The sequence below is a fragment of the Amblyomma americanum genome, chromosome 3, assembly GCF_052857255.1.
Source record: "Amblyomma americanum isolate KBUSLIRL-KWMA chromosome 3, ASM5285725v1, whole genome shotgun sequence".
In the NCBI taxonomy this organism is placed as follows: Eukaryota; Metazoa; Arthropoda; class Arachnida; order Ixodida; family Ixodidae; genus Amblyomma; species Amblyomma americanum.
The window spans coordinates 223,130,413-223,155,202 of NC_135499.1; the positions used below are offsets into that span (position 1 = coordinate 223,130,413).

At 51.5% G+C, this 24,790-nt stretch overlaps 1 protein-coding gene across 2 annotated transcripts; it reads left to right on the forward strand.

Moving 5' to 3' along the window:
* On the forward strand, nt 1–24,773 carry LOC144126190 (galactosylceramide sulfotransferase-like). Of its 2 annotated transcripts, none has more exons than XM_077660187.1 (7): nt 1–467; nt 8,025–8,078; nt 11,712–11,827; nt 13,344–13,677; nt 16,989–17,285; nt 19,816–20,070; nt 24,529–24,773. In XM_077660187.1, exons 2-7 carry the CDS (start codon nt 8,073–8,075, stop codon nt 24,703–24,705), a joined length of 1,185 nt encoding a protein of 394 aa, XP_077516313.1. In that variant the 5' UTR covers nt 1–467; nt 8,025–8,072; the 3' UTR covers nt 24,706–24,773. The 2 variants fall into 2 exon arrangements, with proteins under 2 accessions (XP_077516313.1, XP_077516314.1); XM_077660188.1 differs by lacking the exon at nt 24,529–24,773 and adding an exon at nt 20,717–21,615 and having other exon boundaries at nt 187–467.
* The last annotated feature ends 17 nt before the right edge of the window (nt 24,774–24,790 follow it).

Here is a 24,790-nt window from a genome sequence, read left to right on the forward strand (position 1 = left end):
GGCGCGCTCCATTCGCTGGTGGCTAGGTGGCGACATCTATGACCACGGCAACGACGCGACGGCGCGCTTCCACCCAACTGGTGGCGCCGCGACGGCGGCTGCCAGGAGTCGGGGCCTCGCGCTCAAAACGGCGCCTACGGCAGGCCGCGCCCCACTGGTTGGTTCCAATCGAGCGGCCGCTGCTGCTCGCCGCTTTCTCCCTCTCCCCGCGCTTTGCTTCTCTTTCGATGTCTGTGGGACCTCCCCGGAGAGGAGGACGGGGGGACACAATTACAGGAGAGCGCGTTGCGTTGCGTAGTCCGCGAGGCCATGTGCCGAGGGCAGCGTGGCGGAGCGTTGCTTCTTCCCAGTTCGCTGGACGCCAGCAACACTCGGCCGCGGAGGCTGGCGTAGCGGCGGGTGCGCGGAGGATGGCTGCAGTTCCGCCTCGTCCAGACGGAGGCTGAGGTGCCAGGGACGGCGGCGCGGTGAGTCTCGGGACGTCTCGGCGAGACCCCCTTTGTGGCCGGCGTGCTTCCGCGAGCGGCGCCCAAGCGTGCGCTTCACTCTCCCGGAAAACGCGCGCAAGGCCGCATCACATACCCCCCCGGTGAATCGCTGTCCGCTGCTCGAATGCATGCTGCGGGGACACGACGTGATGCTGCTCGCGCCGAGCGATACATTTCTGCCGTTGCTCAAGATGGACAGCGATCCTGTTCGAAACGATCGGAAAGTGCTTTTCTCCACACAACCACGTCTTCTCACGAGTAAGAATGTTGGTGACGTGCTGCGCAGTCTCGCCAAACGTACGCTGCAGTTTCCGGCTTACGCACCGCGTGGATGCTGTCAAGTGCAAGCTTCCGTGTACAGAAGAGGCAGCGGGACGCCTTCCGTGGTGCCGTCAGCTGAGAGAAAGGCCGGGCTGATGCTGCCCGCACAGGCAACGAGCAAACGCAGCTCGCGGAATCCGGTTAGGCAGTGCCCGATTGACTGACCGTCCGGCGGCAGCGCACGTGCGCCGAATGTCTGGCGTGAAGAAAGAGCGGCGGAGCCAGCGGTGCTGCGTGAAATGTTGGCTTACTTGTCAGGAGCAGGAGCGAGCCGGCACAGCGGAAGATGGAGAAACCAAGAAGAAAACAGGATGATCACACGGGCAGCGTTGGTCGATGACGTTCGCGAGAAAATAATCAACTATAGTGGGTACGAACACGTCACCGAGTCGCGCCACCGCGAGGATCAACTTAATTAGACATGCGTGCAAGCGTGAGAAGGTTCAGCCGCGCCGTTGATGACGCCACGCTCTATTTCGGGATCTTAGACGGTGCGTCCTGGTTCTTTGACACATTTGGCCGCACAGCGTGCTTTTAAGCGCGGATGTGTACTCGTTAACTGCACGGTTTGTAAGCGGCAAAATTATCCGTAGGTTGAAACGACGGCTTTCAAGCAGTGCACGCATCTTTCTTAGCAGCCAAGTCATTTGTCGCAAAATCCGCACTGCGCTCTTCGCCCCGTCCCGGGTTCGAACCCGACCGCGGCGGCTGCGTTTTTATGGAGGAAAAACGCTAAGGCGCCCGTGTGCTGTGCGATGTCAGTGCACATTAAAGATCCCCAGGTGGTCGAAATTATTCCGGAGCCCTCCACTACGGCACCTATTCTTCATTTCTTCTTTCACTCCCTCCTTTATCCCTTCCCTTACGGCGCGGTTCAGGTGTCCAACGATATACGAGACAGATACTGCGCCATTTCCTTTCCCCCAAAACCAATTATTATTATTATTATTATCTTCGCCCCGTTCGTTTCAGTGTCAACTGCAGCGTCCTTTTTTTTCTTTTCTCTATTGAAATACAGAAGGAATCTTTGTGTAGCAAACGCTTCACCATTTCCCGCACCTGACCGTCAAGGATGGCCTGAAATCAGCCGGCAAAAAATTTTTACAAGTCTCTCTCGTCGTAACGTGTAAGCGCGAAATGCACAGCAGGAAATGCGTAGCGCATTCCAGACCGGCTCACATGGTGGTAGTCGCACTGGGGGGCATCGGCCAGGTCTCGCCGCTTTCTACCGTTTCTGTTCTCCGAGATGCGCAACGGGCTTTCGCGGCTTGCAGAGCCGCCGCTGCGGCCAGAGGGATGGAAATTCTCTCCTGTCCTGTGTCGTTAATGGCAGCTTAAGCGGCCGTTGAAGCATAGGAGGGTCTTATTTGTTTATTTATTTATTTGTTTTTTCATCATGACTACACCGACCAGAGGAGCATTACTGTAGGGACTTTAATTACATCAACAGAAAGCACAGAAAAAATTCATGAAAGCAACGAGGTAAAAATAATTAAAGAAATGCTGCATCAACAGCAGCAGTAATGGAATATTTGAATCAAATGCAGGAACTGAAAATGTTCCTCACCAAGATAAGACAGAGGTTCGTCAGATTCGTAATACACATGTGATCAGATTCATCTGCGGTGGCTATGATAGTAGCTTATCACCTTCATCACATGCTAACCCGTTATCATCAGAGACTATTCGCGGTGGCTTATTGGATAGGACGCTGGGCTACTTAGCAGGAGGACGAGGATTTAGTTGCCTGCGGCCTCTTTTCAATGGAGGCTCAGTGCAAAAGACCCCCGTGTGCTGTGTGACGCTAGCGCACTTTAAAGAACGCCTGGCGGTCTAAATTAGCCTTCCTCTAAGGGGCGTCCCTCACGACCCACGTGTCGCTTCTCAAAATTAATTGCAGACGTTGAAACATACGCGCACACGTAAACTATGTTGTACGAGATCGTTCACATGACATCCGGCATTCAGGCACCCTTCTCTCTTTGTTTTTCTCCCAGCGCACGTGGAAATTGGCGGTACCACCCATTAACCCTTTCAGGCGACATTTATCATTTCGATTTGAAACAAATTCTTCCTAAATAGTATATCCCGGCCGTACTATATACTGCACGATGAAGACACTGGGGGGCCTAAGCTCTGCAGTAGCTGCCGCAGAATGACTTCGCAAAATCACTTAATTTGGGAGTGTCAGGATTCTCCTGGGGCTAAATCACAAAGCATCCCAGACCTTGCCACCTGGGCAGAGCTGATCCGGAGTCGCGAGCCGGATCAGCAAAGACTCATCATCCGTCAGGCGAAGACAGCTTACTAAAAGACTCTCTCCGCGGTCTCCGGTGCTGAGAGCCGGCTGGGAGGCACCCCCTCCCAACTGCTGCTCCCTGACCGTGAGGCCCCATGATGACGGGAATAAAGTTCATTCATTCATTCATTCATTCATTATCTTGGCCTCAAGAAAGGAAATTCGTTAGTTTTGTTGCGGAACACGCCATTTAAATTTTTTACATGCATTCACAAAATTTCTTATACTGTCAGCATATAGCTATCACGTATACCCAGCAATTCTGGACATATGCATTTTTCAACGGGAAAGAGTTTTGTGTTGTGTCCCTGCGTGTTCCCTCCTTCTATGTCCCGTTCGTCGCGCTGTAGTCATGGGGTAGCAGCTTCATGTTCGTTAATTCCCGGTGCTGCTGTAATCGATTCAATTATATATCGTTTCGGCTGCTAAAGGACAAATCTAAAACATCTGCCCCAGTTGCACATTTCTTCAGTTGTAGCATTTCTATCTCTCGGCTCATCCGGACCGATTGATGATTGCTCCACGGACTGAGCCGACGAACGTTTGGAAACGCAGAACGACGACGACGCCAGTTCTCCCTCCATGGCGTTTTGTGCAGTTTAGCGACAACAAACCAACTGATCTACGTCGGCCATCATCTACCCGCGCGGCATCGTCGTTTCGCGACCGAATTTCAGAGCAAGACGCCAATCTGCTGCATGGCTCCATCGTCATATATGTTGACGCAAGCATCCAGGCCTGCGAAACAACAACGGCAGTTTACTGTCCTTGCAAGCCTGTCCTGAACAAAACGTCAAGGTTTCGCCTGTCAGAACCTCTTTCCTCCTTGTGTGCGGAGATGCGGTTCAAGAGGCACTTCAGTAGAGTTAGTTCTTGGGCTAGTTGGTATTGTTGATTGAAGTTCATAGTTCTTCAGCGCAACGGCACGTTTTTAGCCAAGGAAAAGAAGACAGAAGACAGAAAAGAAGAAGGACGAACAAGGACGAACACAGCGCTGTGTTCGTCCTTGTTCGTCCTTCTTCTTTTCTGTCTTCTGTCTTCTTTTCCTTGGCTAAAAACGTGCCGTTGCGCTGAAGAACTATGAACTTCCTTCAAGAGGCACTTTGCTCTGTGGCCGCCGTTCCCATGCTACCTACGGCCCGCATTGTCATTCGCACCAACGCCCTTCACGTCACACGCCTACTACGAAACGTCAGTCGCACCCCTGAAATCTGGCAAAACATCCATCGTCTAGCGGCACGCATCCCGCAGCAAATCCGTATTGAGTGGGTCCTGCGTGACTTCCTGAGCGCACAAAGCCGCGCAGATTCTGCGACCCGCCAAGTGTTCGAAGTGCTTATTTGTATGAATGAAGCAATGTTTCTGACGTAAAAGTGTGCGGTACCTTATTGTATAGCTCTGTTGCAAAAAAAAAAAACAAATATGAAAACTATCCTCAGTTTGTTGGTATGAGCTAGTGGTGCGGCCAATGTGGTGGATGAAATAAGTAGGAGTGCGCGCAGTCCTAGGTGATTTGTGAGCGTTATGCAGGAACTGCTCACAATGCGATGAATCACCTTTAAGTTAGGGCTGTGTTTGAGGTCCTGGCCTTGTCGAAACTGGCGTTTAAACTTTCAGGCAAGCGTTCACTGCTCGAAAGTACTAACAAAGATACAGTATGGTGGTCCGGGATAAGCTGTGCAATCAGTACCATTATCAAGAGTGGCAGCTTGATTAATAATTTCTTGCATCTTGTCATAAAAACACGCGTACGTACTATCCATTCAGTAATGGCAGCATTCCTCTTTGAATTGGCGGAATGAAAAACCAAGAATGCATTTTCGACGTTCGTAATGCATGGATACGGGAACTGAGGGGTGGGGGACTGGGAGGGTCAGAAAAAAAAAAAAAAGCTTCGGCGACTCCGAGTGCTCTAAAGCATCGGGACACAAACTTATGTGCTGTTTACTCCGTCGGTGGTACAAATTTTGCTCGGGGATGAGTTTTTTTTTTTTAACGCGATAGAGTTTAGGTTTGCGCGTCACAAAAAACTTCCGGCCTCTCTGTCAATAAATTCCCTGATTGGTCGAGAGAGATGTTCACGTGAACGCGTATGACGTGTTCACAGCCTGGCCACGATGGCACGTGGCAACTTCGCCACCGGCATGTTAATTAAAATAAATTCAACGCGATTGCCATCTGCCCACTTTGGCACTGCGCATGAGCCTTGCTGGAAAATGGGAAGGGCAACCTGGGTCCAATAAACCCCAACGGTAGCTGTGTTGAAACAGCCGCCTTCGAGATCAGTGGCGCATCGTTTGCAACCTCCGCACCACTGCGCCAGTAGTGCTATGAGGACTCCTCGCGATCTATAAATGCGATTGACAGGGTTGTTTACACTACGTGACCACCAGTGGACCAATCATAGGGCACCACCAAATTTGAAGATCTGGAACCGCAAAATTTCGGAAGTTGGCCAACCCCAGAAAAGAGATTAATGTGGATTAGTGGGAATTAATGGGTGGATTAAGGTGATGACTCATGCATGCCATATAAGGGAAATGGAATCGGTTCCAACCGCTGGTCTGGGGGGGGGGGGAAACGAACATGAGACACTCATTGTAGGCACTATAGCAGGTAACCGAAATGTTTTCGCATTTTATTCTTCAAGAATGTGGTTAAGAAGGCCCCCAAGTGTTTTGTAGCGAGCTACACTGGGCTACTCATCATCATCATCATCATCATCATCATCATCATCAGCCTTACTACACCCACTGCAGGCCAAAGGCCTCTCCCAAGTCTCTCCAATTAACCCTATCCTTTGCCAGCTGCATCCACCCTTTGCCTGCAAACTTCTTAATCTCATCCGCCCACCTAACCATCTGCCGCCCCCTGCTACGCTTACTTTCTCTTGGAATCCACTCCGTTACCCTTAAGGACCAGCGGTTATCTTGCCTTTGCATTACATGCCCTGCCCAAGCCCATTTCTTTCTCTTGATTTCGACTAGGATGTCATTAACCCGTGTTTGTTCCCTCACCCACTCTGCCCGCTTCCGATCTCTTAACGTTACACCTATCATTTTTCTTTCCATGGCTCGCTGCGTTATCCTTAACTACTACTACTACTACTAGTCGAGCATTTCGCGGTACATGGGAGAGGTCAGTTGTGCGCATGCGCCGTTACCGTGGCAACCGGAGAGGAGTAGCAGGTGCGGCGCGCGCTTCGCCGCCACCGCGGCCGCGCGCCTCTCCACCCTCGGAGCCGCGCGTGACATCACGCGGATGAGCAGTTGCGCGCATGCGCCGATATCAGGGTAAAGAGAGAGACCCCACAGGTGCACCGCGCACTTCGTCGCCGCCTCGCCGCACGCCGCTATATATCACCCGAACTGCCCGTCGCATGCGCAGCGTTGCGTATAAAAGGCGGAGATGTAATGGGCGGATGTATTACAACGTTTGACATGGATGCAGAGGAGAGTCCAGCCGCTGCTAAACGGCGGCTTAGACAAGAGACGATTAACTCTTCAGATCCTGAGGTTGTCGCCTGGCACTTGGCTCGAAATACTGTATTAACAAAATTGAGACCGCTGCATGCTGCCTCACAGATCATCGGGCAGTCTTCGTCTCTGTCAAGCAAACTGAATAACAGATGTGTATACCCAATGTCTCCCATTGATAAACATACAGCGACCACAACAAGGTAAGTCAGGGAAACGTACCTCTCGCTACGTATATCCTGGCATAGCCGAGCTAAGCCACTGCCAATTTTTTCTACTGGATGCCATTGGGACAAAAAAGTTCGACCTCGGCGTTGCCGCAGTTCCTGGACGACATTCTCCTGGATTCGCTTAGAAGTGGAGCTAAGAGCGTTTCATGCTTAAAACTAAGTTCTCTCTTAAGTAGGGAAAGACCACAGCGATGGCCCAGCTTTCCTTTTATTGGTTAAGAACAACTTCAACCTGGAAAGCGGAGCTCTTGGATAATTTCGGCACCCAAAAGCATGATGAAACGCAGCCTATTGGTCGAAGACGGTTCAGTCGAAGTCTCTCGAAAGAAGTTATCGAGTGATCGAAAAGCAAAGCTCTCGATCGGTTCAGAAATCGGTCAGCGCAGCCATATTTCATTATATCGGCGAGCGATTAAATCTAGCAACCGGAGAAAACAGGATTACCGAAATTGAAGGCCGCATAAAGCAACAGCTCCGTTCGCGAGGAACTGTCGACTTGAGAGGGACCGTCATTGTTTTTTCGAGGAATAAGGCGCTCTAGATGCGCGCCACGCTCAGGCGCAGCTGCGCCTTACAAAAATATCTTTAGACAGCCTGACTGTCCATAGACTTCTCTCTATGAAGTCTATAGACTCTCTATAGACAAAAGCTAGACAGCAGTTTATAAGCAATACAAATACTATAGACAGTCTATAGACAATCTATAGATTTATGCCCATACACATTTAGTAGATTTTTGTGTATAGACAGTCTATAGACTATGAATAGACAAAAAGAAATGTCTATAGGAAGAGAATAGAGTCTACAAGAATTTCATAGACTGTCTATAGACCATTTTTCTAAGTGAGCACTGGAGAATAACATCCTTTTGCATCCTAACATCCTCCCGGCAGGTGAAAGCGGCTTTTGATTATCGTTGCAAAGAGAGCAGTGCTGGTATAACGGTGAGGTGCCAGTTAATCCGCGTGTCGAAATCTGCATCTGGAAATCTCGTTCGCGAACCTATACGGAAGTCATCTCGTTTATTCGCGACGCTTCTCAATTTACTTTAACGGGCTCTTTGCGTGCACAATGCAATGAATCTCTGCTCTTCCCCCCCCCCCCCCACCCCCCCTCCGGCCTTTGTGCGCGCGCGCACACACTCGGCGTGTCTCGCGTGGCATGGCCCTTTGGGGCACCGAGGATGGACGCCTCCCTCACCTCCTCGCAGGGCCCCCGCTGCGGCGGCTCGGAGGACGCGTCGAGGCTCGGCGACGCCATGCGGGTGAGTAGCGGCGCTTCAAACTGGGCTTGCCTTCACAGACGCCTACACGGCGAGCGCCAAATACGACACTCAAGACCGGTTAGGCGCCGCCTCTTGCATGCAGTCACCGTGCTTTTCGGAAAGCGCAGTCGCGCGGGAGTGCTGCCCTAAAGGTCGGCCGTGCAATGCGCTCATCGACTGGATGCAAGCCGGCCTGTGTACCCCTTTCGGAGTTCCTGCATGCCACTGGAAATGGTGGAAACGTCATTTCCAAACGCGGAGAGAGCGACAGAAAAGGCAGGAAGGTTAAAAATGCTACCCTTCCGGGTACCCGGTTGGCTAGAGGGAGCGAATGGGAAAATTAATGAATGTACAGTTCGCAATATGGAAAGTGTCGATGTTGCGTTGTAGCCTTCAACAAAACAGGACGACGACCGTGAGTCTGCAGTCTTTGCCTCTTAAAGAAGTCAGGAGCGAAGGTTGGGTCCGAATATGTACCGTGCAATTAGTTCCACGGGACCCCTCAAAAGAGGGAATGGGGTGAAAATAAATAAAAAAGTTGCAGTTAACGTGCAGTTGACCGCAGCCTTGCGGCTACGAAGAAAAAGCTGGGGCACAGCTGTCTTTTGAAGTCACTTAAAACCTCTCGTTTTTCAGCATTAGTTTAGTTACTCCCTCGGTGCACCATCGATTTCCCTTTGACGCTGGGCGTAGTAAACGTTTATAGATTTACTCTTTTTTTTCTTTACCTAGCAGTTTCGGCGGCTTTCGGGAAGAAAGACGCTCACAGTGACGTCACGAGACTGTGGTGGTGAACACAGACGTCACTCAGCGTTTTCGCCTAAACCGCGCTGAACGGCTGAACCATGCAAGACATCTCTAGAATGTCCGTCCCAGAGTACTTAAAGCTAGCACTGTGCGAAATTAATCTGCAGTGTGCACTGGCTGCCCGCCTGTCAAAGAATGGACAGCGAGAGGTTATGATGCCCTTGGGATATTACCAAGTCAGTTTCTTGACATTGTGCTGAATTTACTCGGACAGATGAGCCTGCGCTTTTAACCAAGGGAAGGTTGACAGCTGTGATAATTAAACGCACGTGACGGAAGATTCTGTTTTTTTTTTGTTGCATCCATATGAAGCAAACAAAAACGAGAGCGTTACTTTGGAGAATATATGTGCTGAGATGCCTTGGCCTGCTGCCGGCATTTTGGCAGGCAGATTTATCTTTCTGAAGCTTAAACCAAGATTTCGGGTGGACTTGGATTCTGGAGCTTCTAGCTCTATAGGACGACTTGATGGACATTAGAAGTATACAACCTTCAGCGCACATCGGTCAATCCGAAAAGAGTAAGCTTACAGGACACCCATATCCACACGGTTGCTACGAACTATGACAGGGGACGAGAAGCCTATACGCCCAGTGCACCATCTCCACAAACCGCACTTCTAGACCCGTATATAGCTGCCAAATATGACTTCAGCTAGTGGCGTTTGCCATTTCAGCAAAGGTATTCGGCTATAAACGTGTTGGCAGCACAAGCGGCGTGTGCAGCTTGAAGCATCAATGTGCTAATGTATTCCGCACAAGGAAACCGATTAACCAGGTGTTCGGTCTACATGTCTCGTCTACGCTGTCCAGGAAAGGAAGGCTTTTACAGCGCTAGCTGTTAAAGCGAGGTCCCCCCGCTGACCGGAGACGACGAGTCCGCGGTCATGTGACCACCCAGCGCACAAAACCCGTGCCTCCCGCCGACTTCGTCGCCATCAGTTAAGGCGCGCGGTCCAAATAAGATGTCGCGCAAAGCGCTCGTTGTAAGCCCGCCAAACATAACGGTAAAAAAATGATACCATTACTGACATGCACTTCTTGTACATTGGGCCTCAGCATTCACGCCTGTTCCTATGCCTGTTCCTATGCCATTATGAACGACCAACCAGCCCCCTTTAAAGCATTGCTGCCCGCCAAAATCAAAATAGAGCTCTTCACCCACCATGCGAGACAGCAGCATTCAAAACAAATGCAACATTTGCAAATGCACTAGGTGCACAGGTAAGCGCTGATCATAAAGGGGTGTATAATCGCCATTTTTTTTTCGTCGCGGGAAATCTCTGATCAACCGCATGCACAGACCGCCATGCAGGGCAGATATACCTCGAGGACGGCGGCCCCGTTCACGGCCTTGCGGTCACGTCGCGCGGCCGCAACGGCGTCCGCAGAAAATCCCCTGCACGGCTGTACAGCGTGCGAATGCTTGCACGGAGTCATCTGCTGACATCCCACTGCGCGGTACACCGGGCAACATTCTGGTCATGCCGTGGAACTCGCACCACGGGGATGTCTAGTGGCAGGCGTTTCGCTACGTAGGCATCCATGCTCGCGCGGACATTTCGTGGATGTCCCAAAATGACGATTGGTGTTGGGATGATCGGTGGACTCCCGTGACCACCGGGTTGTTCATGCCGCGTAACGAAACGTTTTATAACGAAATAATTGATATAGCGAAGGAGTGACTGTTCCCCTTGGAAGCTCGATCAACACGGGCTATAACGAAGCTACGGCTATAACGAAGTAATCACCGGGCCCCTTCAACTCCGTTATAATTCAGCTGTACTATATTTTGCTCCTCGCGGGGCAGGAGGAGGAGTAACAGAAGACAAAGAGGAAATTGATAGCTGCTAGGGATAAAGTAAATGCAAAAGACACTCGTGGGCTGTGCACGATGTCGGTCGAGGCTAGTCCGGAGCCCACCACTAGGCGAACGCATGTCCCAGCTGAGACGAGGTGGTCGCCTAATGGTCCACATTGCTCTTCGTGCCAACCCGAAGAACTTACGTCGCAACGCGCCGCACGGCTTCCTAAACTTTTCGATCACACGTGCTTATTGAACGCTGGGCGTGGTTGCTCACCTGGTCACCGTGCAGACTGCCCAACCTGTGCACTCCCGCGGTTAGCTGGTAAGCCGCTGGATGCGCTGAGGCGTCGCAGTCCCCGACTGCTCTGTAGTTTCGGTTGCTTGAACCCGACAACAACGGGTAGAGTTAGGCTTCGGGCTCAGCAAAGTCACCCCAACTCGACGACTGCCCGTTCACATGAACAAGTCCAGGAAATCTGGACAAACGGTTCTAGTTTGCGCGGCTGCCACCACGTGCCGCGTGGCGCTGAACGCTCAATATCACCGCGGGAATTTCCAATCATTGCTCCATCCCATTTATTTCTGTGGCCGTCGGAAATGGCGTGAGCGCGGGAAGCACTTTATTGGCCATGTTTTGCATCGAGGAGGAAGAGCCGTTCATAATAATCCCCACGTTCGCACAGAATCTCTCGGGACGCACTCAAAATTGAGGCTTAAAATATCCACATTCAGTTACGCGGTGTTCGCTACTGGCAGCCAGCAGATGGCGCTAGCTGTTGAATGTCCAGGAAGCAATGTCCAGGAAAGCGAACCAGCTGCTGTTCTGCCGTGCAGATGAAACTATTCCGAGGCGTGGAAACGATTAAGTGCCATCTGCAGAGAGGGCCTGTCGGGATTGCTCTGTCCGACGCAACAGCCGCTCAGCCCTGCTGACGGACTCGACCCGACGTTGTGGAGCTCATTTGAGCATGTTGAAACCATTGCATCGTTACCGAGCAGCAGTTGGCTCTCCTTGTCCAGGACGTGCTGCGGCTGCTGGGCGGCCCGCGTCGGCGGGCGCTGCTGCTGCTGGCGGGAGCCGCGTCGCTGCTTCTGCTGCTGGTCAGCTCCGCATTCCGTCCCGCCCTGGACGTCAGGTGAGCGGGACCGTTCACCATCTGGCGAAGAAAGAGAGACAGCTTCGGTGATACGCAGCGCTGAATGTTCGCGCCTATATATATAGTAGCACAGCGCGTTTGCTGCCAGCGTTAAGGCTCCCACCCTGCAGAAAATCCGGCGTCGTCGGTGTTGGTGTTGTGAGCGAAAAATTCCCGGAGAAGCAACCAGGGTGGGCCACCTAGGTCACGCGACCCTGTGGCGTCAGCACAACCTGCCAACCGGATTGTGAGCAAACTGACCGCAGCGGCAGGTGGCAGTTGAATTAATGATTGGTCGCTCTGGAAGAGAATGACTCCCAGGGATTTATGAGTGTATCGTCGAGATTGACCGATTCCGCGTATGTGGGCGTTATTTAACGCACGACGCTATCATGTCATGTCCTTATAGCGGAGCTGAAGTGTCCCCTACAATTTTACACTCCTATCTCATTCTTTGCCTCACGGCGCGATTGAGTTGTTCACCCGTAAGTCAGACAGTTACTGCGGCACTTCCGTGCCTCGAAAAGAGGAGCGAAAGGTGAAAACAGGTGAAACGAGGGTCGGGGGGGGCAACGGACGGTAGGATGACGCAACACACGCACCTGCTGCACTGGTCAAACGCATCATTGAGAAAGCACAATCGTGGAGAAAGTTTTTGTGTTATGGGGAAGTGATGCATTGAGACCTGTCGCTCAGAAAGGAAGCTGCCAGCCAGCCGAAATAACAGGGAGAGCGAGGAACAGTCTGGATACGGGAGAGGACACTCGTATAGAAAGCAAGCCGGTGCGCTGGCCCGGGCGCATCCGACAGAGTCGCGCTGGCGGGCCGTCGGCGGAAAACCGCAGAGCTTCGAGTTTCACATTATCACTATAGGTTAGAGAGCTCGTTAATCGTGCCGATAATGAAGCTGCGATAGTTACTTCACCAAACAAAGAGACAATACTCAGTAGGCTGTGACACTGCCCGGAGAAGAGCACGCACGTCCTCATGCAGTTTCTTCATCACGCCGTCATCACCTTTTCTTCCCACTCAGCAGGGGACGTCAGTGAAGTGATTTTGTCACAGGTAACATTGCACCGATGCTGCCGCAGAGGGTGCAAGCAGTTCGTACACGGAAGAGAGATCTACAAACTACAGCAGCGGTGAAGTCGCCTTTGCATTAGCATATCGTCTTCCTTTTTTTGGCGCTGTTTTTTGCCGCCATTTCTCCTTATCCGCCGCGGGCATGGTCGCGGTGTCGAATCCCGGCCGCAGCGGACTCGCGTTTCAATGGAGGCGAGATGCAAGGCGCCCGTGTGCTGTGCAATGTCAGTGCGCGTTAAGGAAGACCAGGTGGCCGAAATCATTCCGAAGCCTTGCGCCACATACAGCGCCTCTTTCTCTCTTCCATTTTTCCCTCGCTTCTCCGTCACTTTCTTCACAGCGCAGTTGACAGACTCTTGTCCGAAGAAGTGTCACTTGTTATGAAACGACTGCTGTCCTCCCTCCTTCTCGCGGGGGTTTCCGGCCTGCGCAGGTTGTGGCGCTGTCGTCCTCGGCGCAGCGTGTGCTTCGTGAAGACGCACAAGTGCGCCAGCTCGTCGGTGCAGAACGTGCTGCTGCGCTACGGCGAGAGCCACGGCCTGCGCTTCGTGCTGCCGCCGCGCACCAACTACCTGGGCCACCCGCGCCCCTTCCACCGGTCCATGGCTGCGCCCAGCGGGCGGCCGCCGTTCGACGTGCTGGCGCACCACGCGCGCTTCCGCGAGTCCGAGATGCGCGCCGTGCTGCGGCCGGGCGCCGCCTTCGTCACCATCGTGCGGGAGCCGGCCGCCCTCTTCGAGTCGCTCTACTCCTACTACGACCTGCAGGTGAGCGCGCGCATACGGTCCCTTTCGCCCAGGCGGACACTGGCACCTCAAGCCACAGTCGTGTGGGCATCGTTGGGTGGATGCTAAGAGCGCGTATCGCTTTAAAAATCGTCTGATTCAGCTTTATTTATAGCGACAGCTCTTAAGGGGACGCTTCCTAGTTCTGCGGCATTGGTGCCACGCTGATTGACCAGTGCTTAGTGACACCACGCATGACGTCACTGAAACACGCTACGCTCAGTGGTCCGAAGACTGTGAATTCTCGAGCGACAACACAGTGGCATTGCGCGCACTCTTAACAGAGGGGACAAATAAGAATAGATAAACGATAATTTATCACACATGGGTGTGCGAATATTCGAAATTTTCGGGTTTTCTTCGGCGATTGTTCCAGAAAACAGGGCCTACTCCAACGCCGCAAAGTATGCTGCCGCAACCGGCCTGTTCGATCGGTATGTGGGCTGCAGCGCAGCGACTCGGTTCATGCCAGTCACGGTGTTCATAATGCTCACACATGGCCTCCAAGATTCGGCGATGCAGGAGGCCCCAGGCAGATTCAGCAGACCCTGCTTTCGTTCCTGATATCGGGGGTCATGGCTTACAGCTCTCACCCCTCTTCATCTACTGAGATGTGGTGTCAAATTATCCGCAATCGTCATCAGTAGCAAGAGATAATTTTCATATCCGTATAGCGTAAAGGTAGTATGTTTATATACTGAAATCGTTTTGCGTAATCCCTCTGAACACCGGTTTCGATCGGGTCTTTTGGTAGCCATGGCTGCCGTACCGCCGTACCGCAGCGCCGCCGTAAGCGCTTCGCTCTTTCGCACGATTATCCGTTTTGTGCGAATGTAGGGGTTATTCTTAAAACTATGCTAATCGTATTCGATTCAGTTTTTAGCAGCACCATGCTTATTCGACTCGGCACTGAAGCTACATTGTTCGTATTCGATTCGGTTTTGAAGAAGTACTTTTCGCGCACCCCTAATAATGTACTGATCGCCGCAAAGAGCTGTCGCCGAAGCACGCGTTACACGCTGATAACTGTCATGTGGTCTTTCTTTCGCAATTAGTTTGTTGCCCCAAAACAGGCGCCTGGATCTACTCAGCGCAGCTGCCTCGTCTCCCGGGGAGGTGACGTCAACAAAGCCTTTAAAAACAATCCGCGAAAACACAGCTACGGAAGGGTATTAAGAAACGTGGGTGATAAGCTGCGGCCAGAAGACTGTCTTGAGGGATTCGGGCTGCAGCCCAAATACAAAGCTCGAAGCGCCTTCACTGAAGCGGGACGGCGGGCGCGAGTTGTCGCAAAATGGTGGTTTGAGCTAGTTGGTACATATTCACAATTTCACCAGCGCTGCGACTAGGAACAAGAACAGAGAAGGAAGACAAGGACAAGCGCTACTAACAACTGAAAGTTTATTTGAAAAAAAACACAGATTATATGCACACAACTGACAACCCAAAGCGCCTGCACATTCACAAGAACATCGACACGTGCGTTAGCACACCATCTGTAAACTTACATGAGTGTGAAATTTTGTATCTAGATTTTTAACTCTCTTTTGTGTGCCTGGTGGGGGAAGCGCAGGCGCTTTGGGTTGTCAGTTGTGTGCATATAATCTGTGTTTTTTTCAAATAAACTTTCAGTTGTTAGTAGCGCTTGTCCTTGTCTTCCTTCTCTGTTCTTGTTCCTAGTCGCAGCGCTGGTGAAATTGTGAATGCGCGAGTTGTCTTGCGTCTCGCACCAACCTGATGAGTGGCGTTGCGTCGTATTTCGCTTTGATCAGAGCCGGCGACAGAGGGCAAGCTGGGTGTATAGTATAGGCACTACCATGAAAAGTACGGGACAGCGATAGTAATGTCCGCTGGTCCAAAACGAATGGCCTTATTCTTTGCCGATTCCAAGCGGATCAGTAACACCGGCACCTTCAGCTCATTTCAAATACGATGGGAGGACGGTCAGCGTTGTGTGTACGTTGCACAGCTGCCGTGAGCTCAGTGGCAAAGTCACAGTACAGTATATTTTGCTTCCTTTGGGCAGTCACGGGCCATGGGTGCAAATTGAAGGTCAAGAAAGCTTGCCTCTAGAAAAATTGCATGTGTGGGCTAACAGTGGTTTTGAATGCAATCCGCTCTGCGCAGATGACTGAGAGCAGACGGATTTCAAGCACGAAGACAGAGTGTAGCGAAAATTTTGAGCATGATCGCATCAATATTGCCACGGCATTACTACTGAACAGTAACACTTGTTTTTTCACTGTGGCTTAATTTCGCTAATAAATGCAGCGCCGACAATGAAAGGAGAAAACATATTGCATCTCTCTCCGAAGTGATTTTATTGATGACTCAGACTCACAATCACACCACACAAACACGCGTATATATGCCGGGCTGCGGCTGAAACTTCGACGAATAAATGTTAAGTGATTGCTTGCCTTCTTCAACCATATAACTGGTTTTGGGTGCGTAACGTCTCAAAGCGACTCAGGCCGACGCCGTAGCGAAGGGACCCGCATAGCTTCGACCACCTGGGTTTCTTAAACGTGCACTGACATCGCACAGTACACGGGCCTCTAGCATTTCGCCTCCATCGAAATGAGACCTCCGCGGCCGGGATCGAACCCGCGTCTTTCGGGTCAGCAGCCGAGCGCCATAACCACTGAGCCACCGCGGCGACTCAAACATATAACTGGGGAAGGCAGCAGCGCAACCTACCTCCCTTCATACATTCATGGTGCTTTTGAAATGAAATGAAATGAAATGAAATCTTTATTTGCCATAAAATACAGATGGGGGGATTGTAGAAAAAAAGCTGTCCTTGAACAGCTTGACGGGTCCACAATCCCTTATTTTGGCAGAGTGGCGGCAACACGTAACATATTCTTGATATGCAAACATATACATACATATTTAATATGATACAGACTTAGTACTCAAAGTCTGCGGCGATCTTATGGCGAAGAAGGCTTCGTTGTGTCTGTTCTCCTCCATGAGCCTTTTCGTTCATTAAAGTCAGTTTTTAAGGGACACGGAGAGTGAAAAATAAGCTTGAGCCATTGTAGAGTTCCTTTCTTTGGAGTGTGGAGCTACAGATTTTTAGAAATGAAATGTGAAAATTTGTATCCTTTGAGCACTCGGTCAAAAGAACCCAGATTCCAAGTCAAAACAGTCCTTCCATCAGCTACTATAAACCTTAACCTTTCGCGTGCAATCTAAATGGCCTCAGCCGCTCCTTCGCACTTCGACCGTAGAAGCCTTTACTCGGCAGGTGAAAGTGGCCCATGAAGTGACTGCTGTCGATGTCGCAGGCCAAGACGCGCCTGAGCCTGGAGCAGCTGGGGAACAAGTCGCTGAGCGGGCAGCGTCTGCGACGCCTGGCGCGGAGCCGCGGCAAGTTGGGCTTCAACCAGATGAGCTTCGACCTGGGCCTAGAGCCGGCACACTTCGGCAACGCGTCCGCCGTGCGCCACTTTGTGGAGCGGCTGGACGCCACCTTCGACCTGGTCATGGTGGCCGAGCGTATCAACGAGTCCCTGGTGTTGCTGCGCCACCTGCTGTGCTGGGACGTCGACGACGTGGTCGTCTTCAGGCACAACGCCCGCCAGGTACACTTGAGAACGGGAGACTCGCGAATGCATGGTTCGCTGCGCCTTCTCGTAATCAGGCCTCTGTGTTTTTCTAACTCTGGCTTTGTTCTGCCGGCATCCGTTTCCCTGTTGCAAAACCGAGCGCTGCTGGGACCCAGTGTGACGGTGCACATTGGGGTGCTGAGTACTGATATATGCTGGGTACTCGAACGCTAGGAACTCGGACTAAAGGTACTGGGCAGCACCGGTTGCTGGGACAGAGAAGCTGTGCTGGGATAATAATAAATTCTGAACTGGGCAATAACTGACAAACATTCAGTTTCAGAAAATAGAGCATAAAACAACAGACAAAAATTGGCGGCGGTTTAGCTCTAGTTAAACCTGGAGTGACCCGATAGCTTCAGCTGGCCGAGTGGAACTTGATCACGTGACCAACAACGTGAAGAACCACGTGGCTAGCCTTGGCGCCGCGCCGCCGGCAGCTGCTCCGCACCACGTGACCAACCACGTGACAGCGTGGCGGCGCCGCGACCGCCACAGTGCCGCCACGCTGAAGGCTCGAAATGCTACCGTAACGTAGCTGTCGCTACAAAACACGCAAAATGCAGCGACAGCCACTTGTAGATCCGCAGCTTGGCACGCTCACTGCACAACAGCGCTTTTTGTAGCGATAGCTTCATTACGGTAGCATTTCGAGCCTTCAGCGTGTCGGCGCCGTGGCTGATCACGTGGTTGGTCACGTGACCAAGTTCCACTCGGCCAGCTGTAGCTATTGCGTCACTTCAGGTTTAACCAGAGCTAAACCACCGCCAATTTTTTTTCCCCCGTGCCTCTAACATATTTTTTTACTGCCTGCTTGGGCTTCGGCACAAACAGTACGTGATGGAAATGCTGCGCGTTTTGCACCAAACTGTGCCAAGTGGCTTGTTCTGCTACATGCTGCTACAAAAAAAAAACAGTTTCTGCCTACTTCCGCGCCACGTCTGCGCCAAAGGGCCGCCGAAAGAACGAACGAATGCCGTGCACCGGCTTAAATGATCCCCTGCCATGGTGCCGTGTATTCGTCGGCGCACTTCTTTCAGCATCGCGGCCCATGCATTACAGCTTCAATTCCGTTGGCAGAGCTGAACGGCCAAGAGATATATGGCCCACTGTGTGTCGGTGAAAACTTCCCCTGTCACTAAAGTGGGAGCTACTATATAGGTTGGCTCGCGCGCGTGTGAAGTCCGCGCTTTCCTACATTGGCTGCACGCATATCCACGGCAGTGCCACAGAAAGTAGTGAAATTTCGAATACTTTAGCATAGTCCAGAATAGGCCGCTGGCCAGTACGCGGTATAAGCAGCACTTCTAGGCCTCGCCCCTAAACAATGCGTTGACGGCCGTGTGTCTTCGTGTTGTGCCATGTACGACGCAGTTGACAACTGCCTATGAACGCGCCGCCGAAGGAAAGCGAACTGGGACAAGCTGTGTCTACAACTTTCGATCACTGCGGTGCGAAAACGGAGCATGGCGGAGCGAGTGAAGCTGCAGTACGCGTGCGGAGCAGGGACTTCGGAAGAGGGGGAGCCAGGGGGACACACCCTCCAGTCTACAACTGCTTGCACTTCGAACAGATTTGTGACAAACGCTTCAATTCTAGCACGTTATTGTCGCTAATCACAGTGTGGCCCAGCTAGCTGGCTTCGTGACCAGTCGTAAAGCACTTCGCTTGAGTAATCTAAGCCAGTCCTATCCCAACAGAAGTCGTTGATTGACGGACCTCTGTTCATGAACAGACTGTGCGCAAACTTTTCTAATGCAGTCGATCACTCCTCGTGTGTACATCGTTATAAAGCTGCCTGCATCGATCAATGATGTTTTATATGCATGTACAAATACACTCTTGAAATGTGCAAAACAGGAAAATATATAAACAAATCAATGTAATTGAATAAACATTTAAGCGAAACATGGAATAAATGTACAACAGAACAAACTAGTGAATAACTACACAAATAACAAAATGGGCATTATTCATTCGGCGCCTTCGAGCACATGACAATGGATCGCATCAAACGCCGGTGCAGAAGCTTTCAGGGTTTAGCCTGGGCTTTAACGGCTTGTTAGGATGGATCGGAATGGAACGCAGTGTCACGGTCGTGGTGACGGCACCACGAACTAGACACCGAAGCAGGTCTCTGCAGTTTCCTTTTTTCTTTCTTTCTAATAGTTCACGGAAGCCCACGAACACGTATTGGCATGGAACGACACGAGACGCTTGCGAAAAGTTAACTGCGTTGCAATAAGATTATTGATTGCAGTGATGTGGGGCACTGACCAAGATGACTGAACACTCAAATGTATGACATGTGCAGCTATTTCTGAGAAGGAGCTAGGCCAAATTTGTGGGCGTCCTGCGACGCGCTGTATAAGGACGGAGGGAGAGCGACACTCTGTGCGCGGTTACGCTGTGGCCGCGGTGGGTTTGCTCCCTGCTCCGCACTGTGGCTGTGCAACTTCTGTGGCGTCTTCCCATTCCTTCTGCGCGGCGTGGTTGCTGTGCGCAGAGCGGCTACCGGCGCCGGCTCAGCGACGACCTCGCGGAGCAGCTGCGCTCGCTGAACGCTGCGGACGTGCAGCTGTACGAGCACTTCTGGCGCCGCCTGGAGGAGCGCGTCGAGGCGTTCGGCCGGCAGCGCATGGCCCGCGAGCTGCGCCGGCTCGAGGAGCGCACGCGCCACTGGTACGACCGATGCGTGCGCGAGACCCGGCCGCCCGACAAGAAGCGGCCCCCCGGCCACAAGTTCTGGATGAGCTCCAAGGTACGCCGAGACGGAAGAGGGGCAGCTGCGCGTGCACGTCTTCGTGGGCGGTGCCGATTGCGAGGACACGCTCGAGCGCCATTTCACGCCCAATCCGGACGCTCCATTTGAAGTGCAGATTTCTACGACGAAAGTGGCTCTACTGCGTTCTCAGGCTGCGGGCTTATATTCACTCATTCGAGGACTAGCGTGAGGAATGGCGGGGTTTCACTAAGTGCTTAAACGTTCCGCGATTTCGTTCGTGGCACGAAATCTCAAGCGTTGTGCAGCCGTCACGTGTAGGCCAACGTAAGGCTGGTGAACTCGCAGACAAGCTTCGTCTTTCTATTTTCCGTGCAGGGTTCTGTTTGTTGAGGAAAAAAAAAAACTACACGATAACAGGCAGTTCATCTCTCGCATCTGACGTCATGGGCGTGTAGACCTTTCCATCGGGCGAGGAGGATGCCGAAACGCCTCCTCTCTGGGCTGTTGCAAACCCGTTCCGCTGCCGCTTCTCACGTCAGGTGCACACAACAGCCTTGCGAGCAATATGGCGACGGCCATGCAGCTCTTATTGGAAAGTTGCATAGGCGCCAAGGTGACACGCGAGCCGCTGCGCATGCGCACAGGAACGGAACGCGTGGCTGAGCATCGCCGCCCGTCGCAGGTGCTGACGTTCCGCGCCAAGAACGAGAGCTCGGACGAGTGCGTGCGCATGATGCTGCCCGAGCTGGTCTTCACCGAGCGCCTTCGGCGCAAGCAGCTGGGCGGCACTCCGAGACCGGCGGCCACTGTGAGGCGCCACTGACGACGGCTTCGGTCGCCGCGGCGACCTCCCCGCCCGATGTACATCGTCGCCCAGCGAGCGACGCACGCATATGGCGTAGTTGAATGCGCGAGTACCGTATTAACGCCAATTGAAGCGCCCCTCTTTCTCAATCACGGACCCTCGCCGCCGGACCTGTCGTGCCGGTTAACCTCCCACCCGGCCTGCGCACTTCTGAGGCAGCACCGCCCTTGCGGTTCAGACCGTTGCTCGGGGCGCGCGTCCGGGTTTGGCAGAAACACTGCCGTGCGAGCGGCAGAGTAACGGGGTGCTTGAATTGTCGCTAGCACGGTACTACACATTAATAATGTCTATAGAAACAATATGCCGGATGTCTCGCATAACTTGAACGAGAGGTTTTAAAGTGGCTAAAGTTTTAAAGAGGAGCGGTACCCATTCCAGGATAAAACTGAAGCCGTCTCCTGGCACACTGTGCAGGAATGTTCTTATGCCGCGACTAAGTGACTTGAAACTAGCTGCGCAAAAACGTGCAACGCGAAGTTATATAGAAGCGCAAATAAATATAAATCCCCATGATATCCAGTTTAAAAATGCGAATAATATTCATTTCTGCTCGCCCAACTGCATGAATTGTTAGCATACTTGAATAAACGTTCATATCCAACAAATTTATCAAAGAAAAGTCATAGCTTCAACTTCAGGTCATAGCTGGTCATAGCTGGTCATAGCTGGAGGAGGCCAGCTGAAAGATAAATTCATGTAAAAGCTAACCCTAACGACAGAATTTCTATAGTCGTGTGCTGCATTGGCAGCTGATGGCGCTGTTTTGAATTTCGCTCTTGATTTACTGCATGCGTCTGCGTGGTTTCACCTGGTTTTATCGTCCTTAGGCATTCCGAAATCATCGTAATTGGCTAAATTTAATTATACTGCATTCTTTCTTTCTAGTAAATTTCGTAGTTTTTTTTTCATTTCAGCAATGAAGAATCCATTATTAATGAAATACTGGAAGTTTGTACCTTTTCTCCGGCGTTTTCACTGCCTGGGCATTAGGGGTATGTACAGGTGTGAACAGAATTGGAGAGGCCTCAAGAACTGTGGCAGAACTAGTGTCTAGATAACTCTAGGCAGAACTAGTCACTGGAACGGGGAAAGAACCGCATTCATTTTCTCTCGCCGCCGCGCCGGCGGGCCAGCGCGCGCGGACCATTAATGGCGGGGAATGACCGCATCACCGCCGAGAACGAACCGGGAGTGCGCGCTCCCGATCCCTTCTCGGCGGTGACGTGGTCATTCCCCGCCATTAATGGCCCGCTCGCTTCTTTCTCGCGGCCGCCGGCACACAGATCGTCCGGAGCATTACGCAGCACTTGCTCTTATGGGCCGAGATAAGCATGCACAGCATTTCCAGTCACGTAGTGACGCTTGTGCAGTTCATGCCTGCGTAGAGACAGCGCGCGGCCGTCGCTTCAGCGGCGCTGGACCAAATATGGCGGCTCCGGTGATGGTTGCGGTACTTTTCCCGTTCCAGTGACTTTAGGCAGAACAGCCTGTCAGCGCCATCTGACGGCGCGTGCTTGTCAAAACGCGAGCAGTGCGCCCTCCCTAGTACGCTGGCCTATTTTCCCATGCGTTTCCATCGGACCACCGGGGCCAGGTTTTTTTCGTCATAAAAGCCGCTAGGGACTGCTGTTCACTTCTTCTGAGGCAAACTGTCTGTGAGAGTGATTTACCTCGCGCGAACGGTTTTAGCAGTCTCTATCGCAAGTCGCTATAGCGGCACAACCTATAGTTCGTAAGCCTACGTTCGTGTTGAGTGAGACACCCTGCATACTGAATAACAAATATGCAATACTTATTTTGGTATAACAGGCTCGAGGACTCCCAGGTACAAAAAAAAATGAATTTCCTGCAGCCTCTACGAGGCTGTCAACCATTTCTGATGGCTCTTCAACTTAAACCTGTGACTTTCTCGCAGAAGTTTGACTTTGTAGCGTTACCTATTCTACACAATTATCGTGTGTGTAAAACATTCAACAGCCAACAACAAAAACAATGAACTTGCTATTACACTTCGGATATTTAAGAGCAAACAGTCATCAAACGCGGTCCGGAATTCTGGCTCCCCCGCCGCGGTGGCTCAGTGGTTAGGGCGCTCGACTACTGATCCGGTGTTCCCGGGTTCGAACCCGACCGCGGCGGCTGCGTTTTTATGGAGGAAAAACGCTAAGGCGCCCGTGTGCTGTGCGATGTCAGTGCACGTTAAAGATCCCCAGGTGGTCGAAATTATTCCGGAGCCCTCCACTACGGACCTATTTGTTCCTCTCTTCTTTCACTCCCTCCTTTATCCCTTCCCTTACGGCGCGGTTCAGGTGTCCAACGATATATGAGACAGATACTGCGCCATTTCCTTTCCACCAAAAACCAATTCTGGCTCGTGCCTGGTCCACAGACCAGTTATGGTGCGGAAATGTTGCGTACAAATGTTCATAAAACGCTGAAATTTCCTTCACGGAAGGCGGAATTAATGTAGAGAAGTTATCAAGTGAACTGAAGACACTGCTTTGTAACGCTCTTCTTTTTCTACACAATTGTAAAAATACTGACAAGCCTAAACATGGTTACTGATGATCAATTTGTTTGCGCTCTGTTGATGTGTTGCGTGTATGCGTTACTGAATGCGTATCTGAATGGTTGTGTACCTTTTTTATTTAATTGTAGTGGAACACATGTTCATTGCTTTCCTTGATACTAGTTGCCTTCCTGTATACAATATGTGCTGATGCCATGGGCTCTTGTCAAGGGGATAGGAGCCAGTCAAGCTGCACAAAAGCAGCGTCTATACCCCTCTCATGTGCAACACATGGAAATAAACTCAACTTCAGATATCCCATGCATTTTCCCAGCACAGCAGGAAATGATTTCTTCTTCCACATGCCTCGAAAACGCAAGTGGAGGAAATGTTACTTCCCGGGTTCGAACCCGACCGCGGCGGCTGCGTTTTTATGGAGGCAGAACGCTAAGGCGCCCGTGTGCTGTGCGATGTCAGCGCACGTTAAAGATCCCCAGGTGGTAGAAATTATCCAGAGGCCTCCACTACGGCACCTTTCTTCTTTCACTCCCTCCTTTATCCCTTCCCTTACGGCACGGTTCAGGTGTCCGCCGATATGGGACAGATACTGCACCATTTCCTTTCCCCCAAAACCAATTATTAAATGTGACTTTGTGAAGAATGGTGCATTTATGGAGATCTTCGTACCAGTTTTGCTGAAGCGAACTTTCCTTTTATTTCTGGACAGTACGCTGGCACGGAAATATACTAAGCCTCTAAACTTATGAAGGCAATAATAACTGACACGAATTCGGCCGCATTTCGGTGCAGGCGAACCGCAAAATAATTACAGGCAGTCTATATATTAATCGGTAGCCTACCATTGCGGCGTCACTTATAGTGCATGTGTAACTTCGAGACTTTAACCCCCGCAATTTGCCATGTTTTTTTTTTTCGCTTTGTAGACGTGATATTGGACTTCACTTGCTCCAACCCTTTTGCTTCCGAGCGAAAAGAGAAGAGAGAGCGAGGTGCCAGAAACTTCAGTACTGTTTTCTAAGCCTATGGCGACAAGGATATGACTGCCGAACTGCATCGTTCGCTATACGCGAAACGATCACGTTTCTTGCTTATCTTCCAGATTCTTAAGTGTGGACTACTTTACCTTGTGGAGTTTTGGTTGGGAACTAAAGCGTCTGTATCAGCGACTGTATCAGGACCCTTATATACTACCCCTCAGCCCTTCAAAGGAGCGTCATGTATTCGACTTTGTTTACCTACCTTCAAGATGGCCTTCCAGAAAAGGTGTGAAAGCTGAGAGCTGTTTACTAGGTGGCAGGGGCGCGCGACCCTGCCACCTAGTAAAATAAATGCAATAAAGCAATCGAGACAAAGTTTTGTAT

Bases quoted from the DNA above. Each gene is read 5' to 3' on its own strand.
- LOC144126190 (XM_077660187.1), top strand. The intron at 11,828-13,343 runs GTGAGCGGGACC...CGGCCTGCGCAG, and splicing joins CGTCCCGCCCTGGACGTCAG to GTTGTGGCGCTGTCGTCCTC. The intron at 20,071-24,528 runs GTACGCCGAGAC...CTTATCTTCCAG, and splicing joins AGTTCTGGATGAGCTCCAAG to ATTCTTAAGTGTGGACTACT.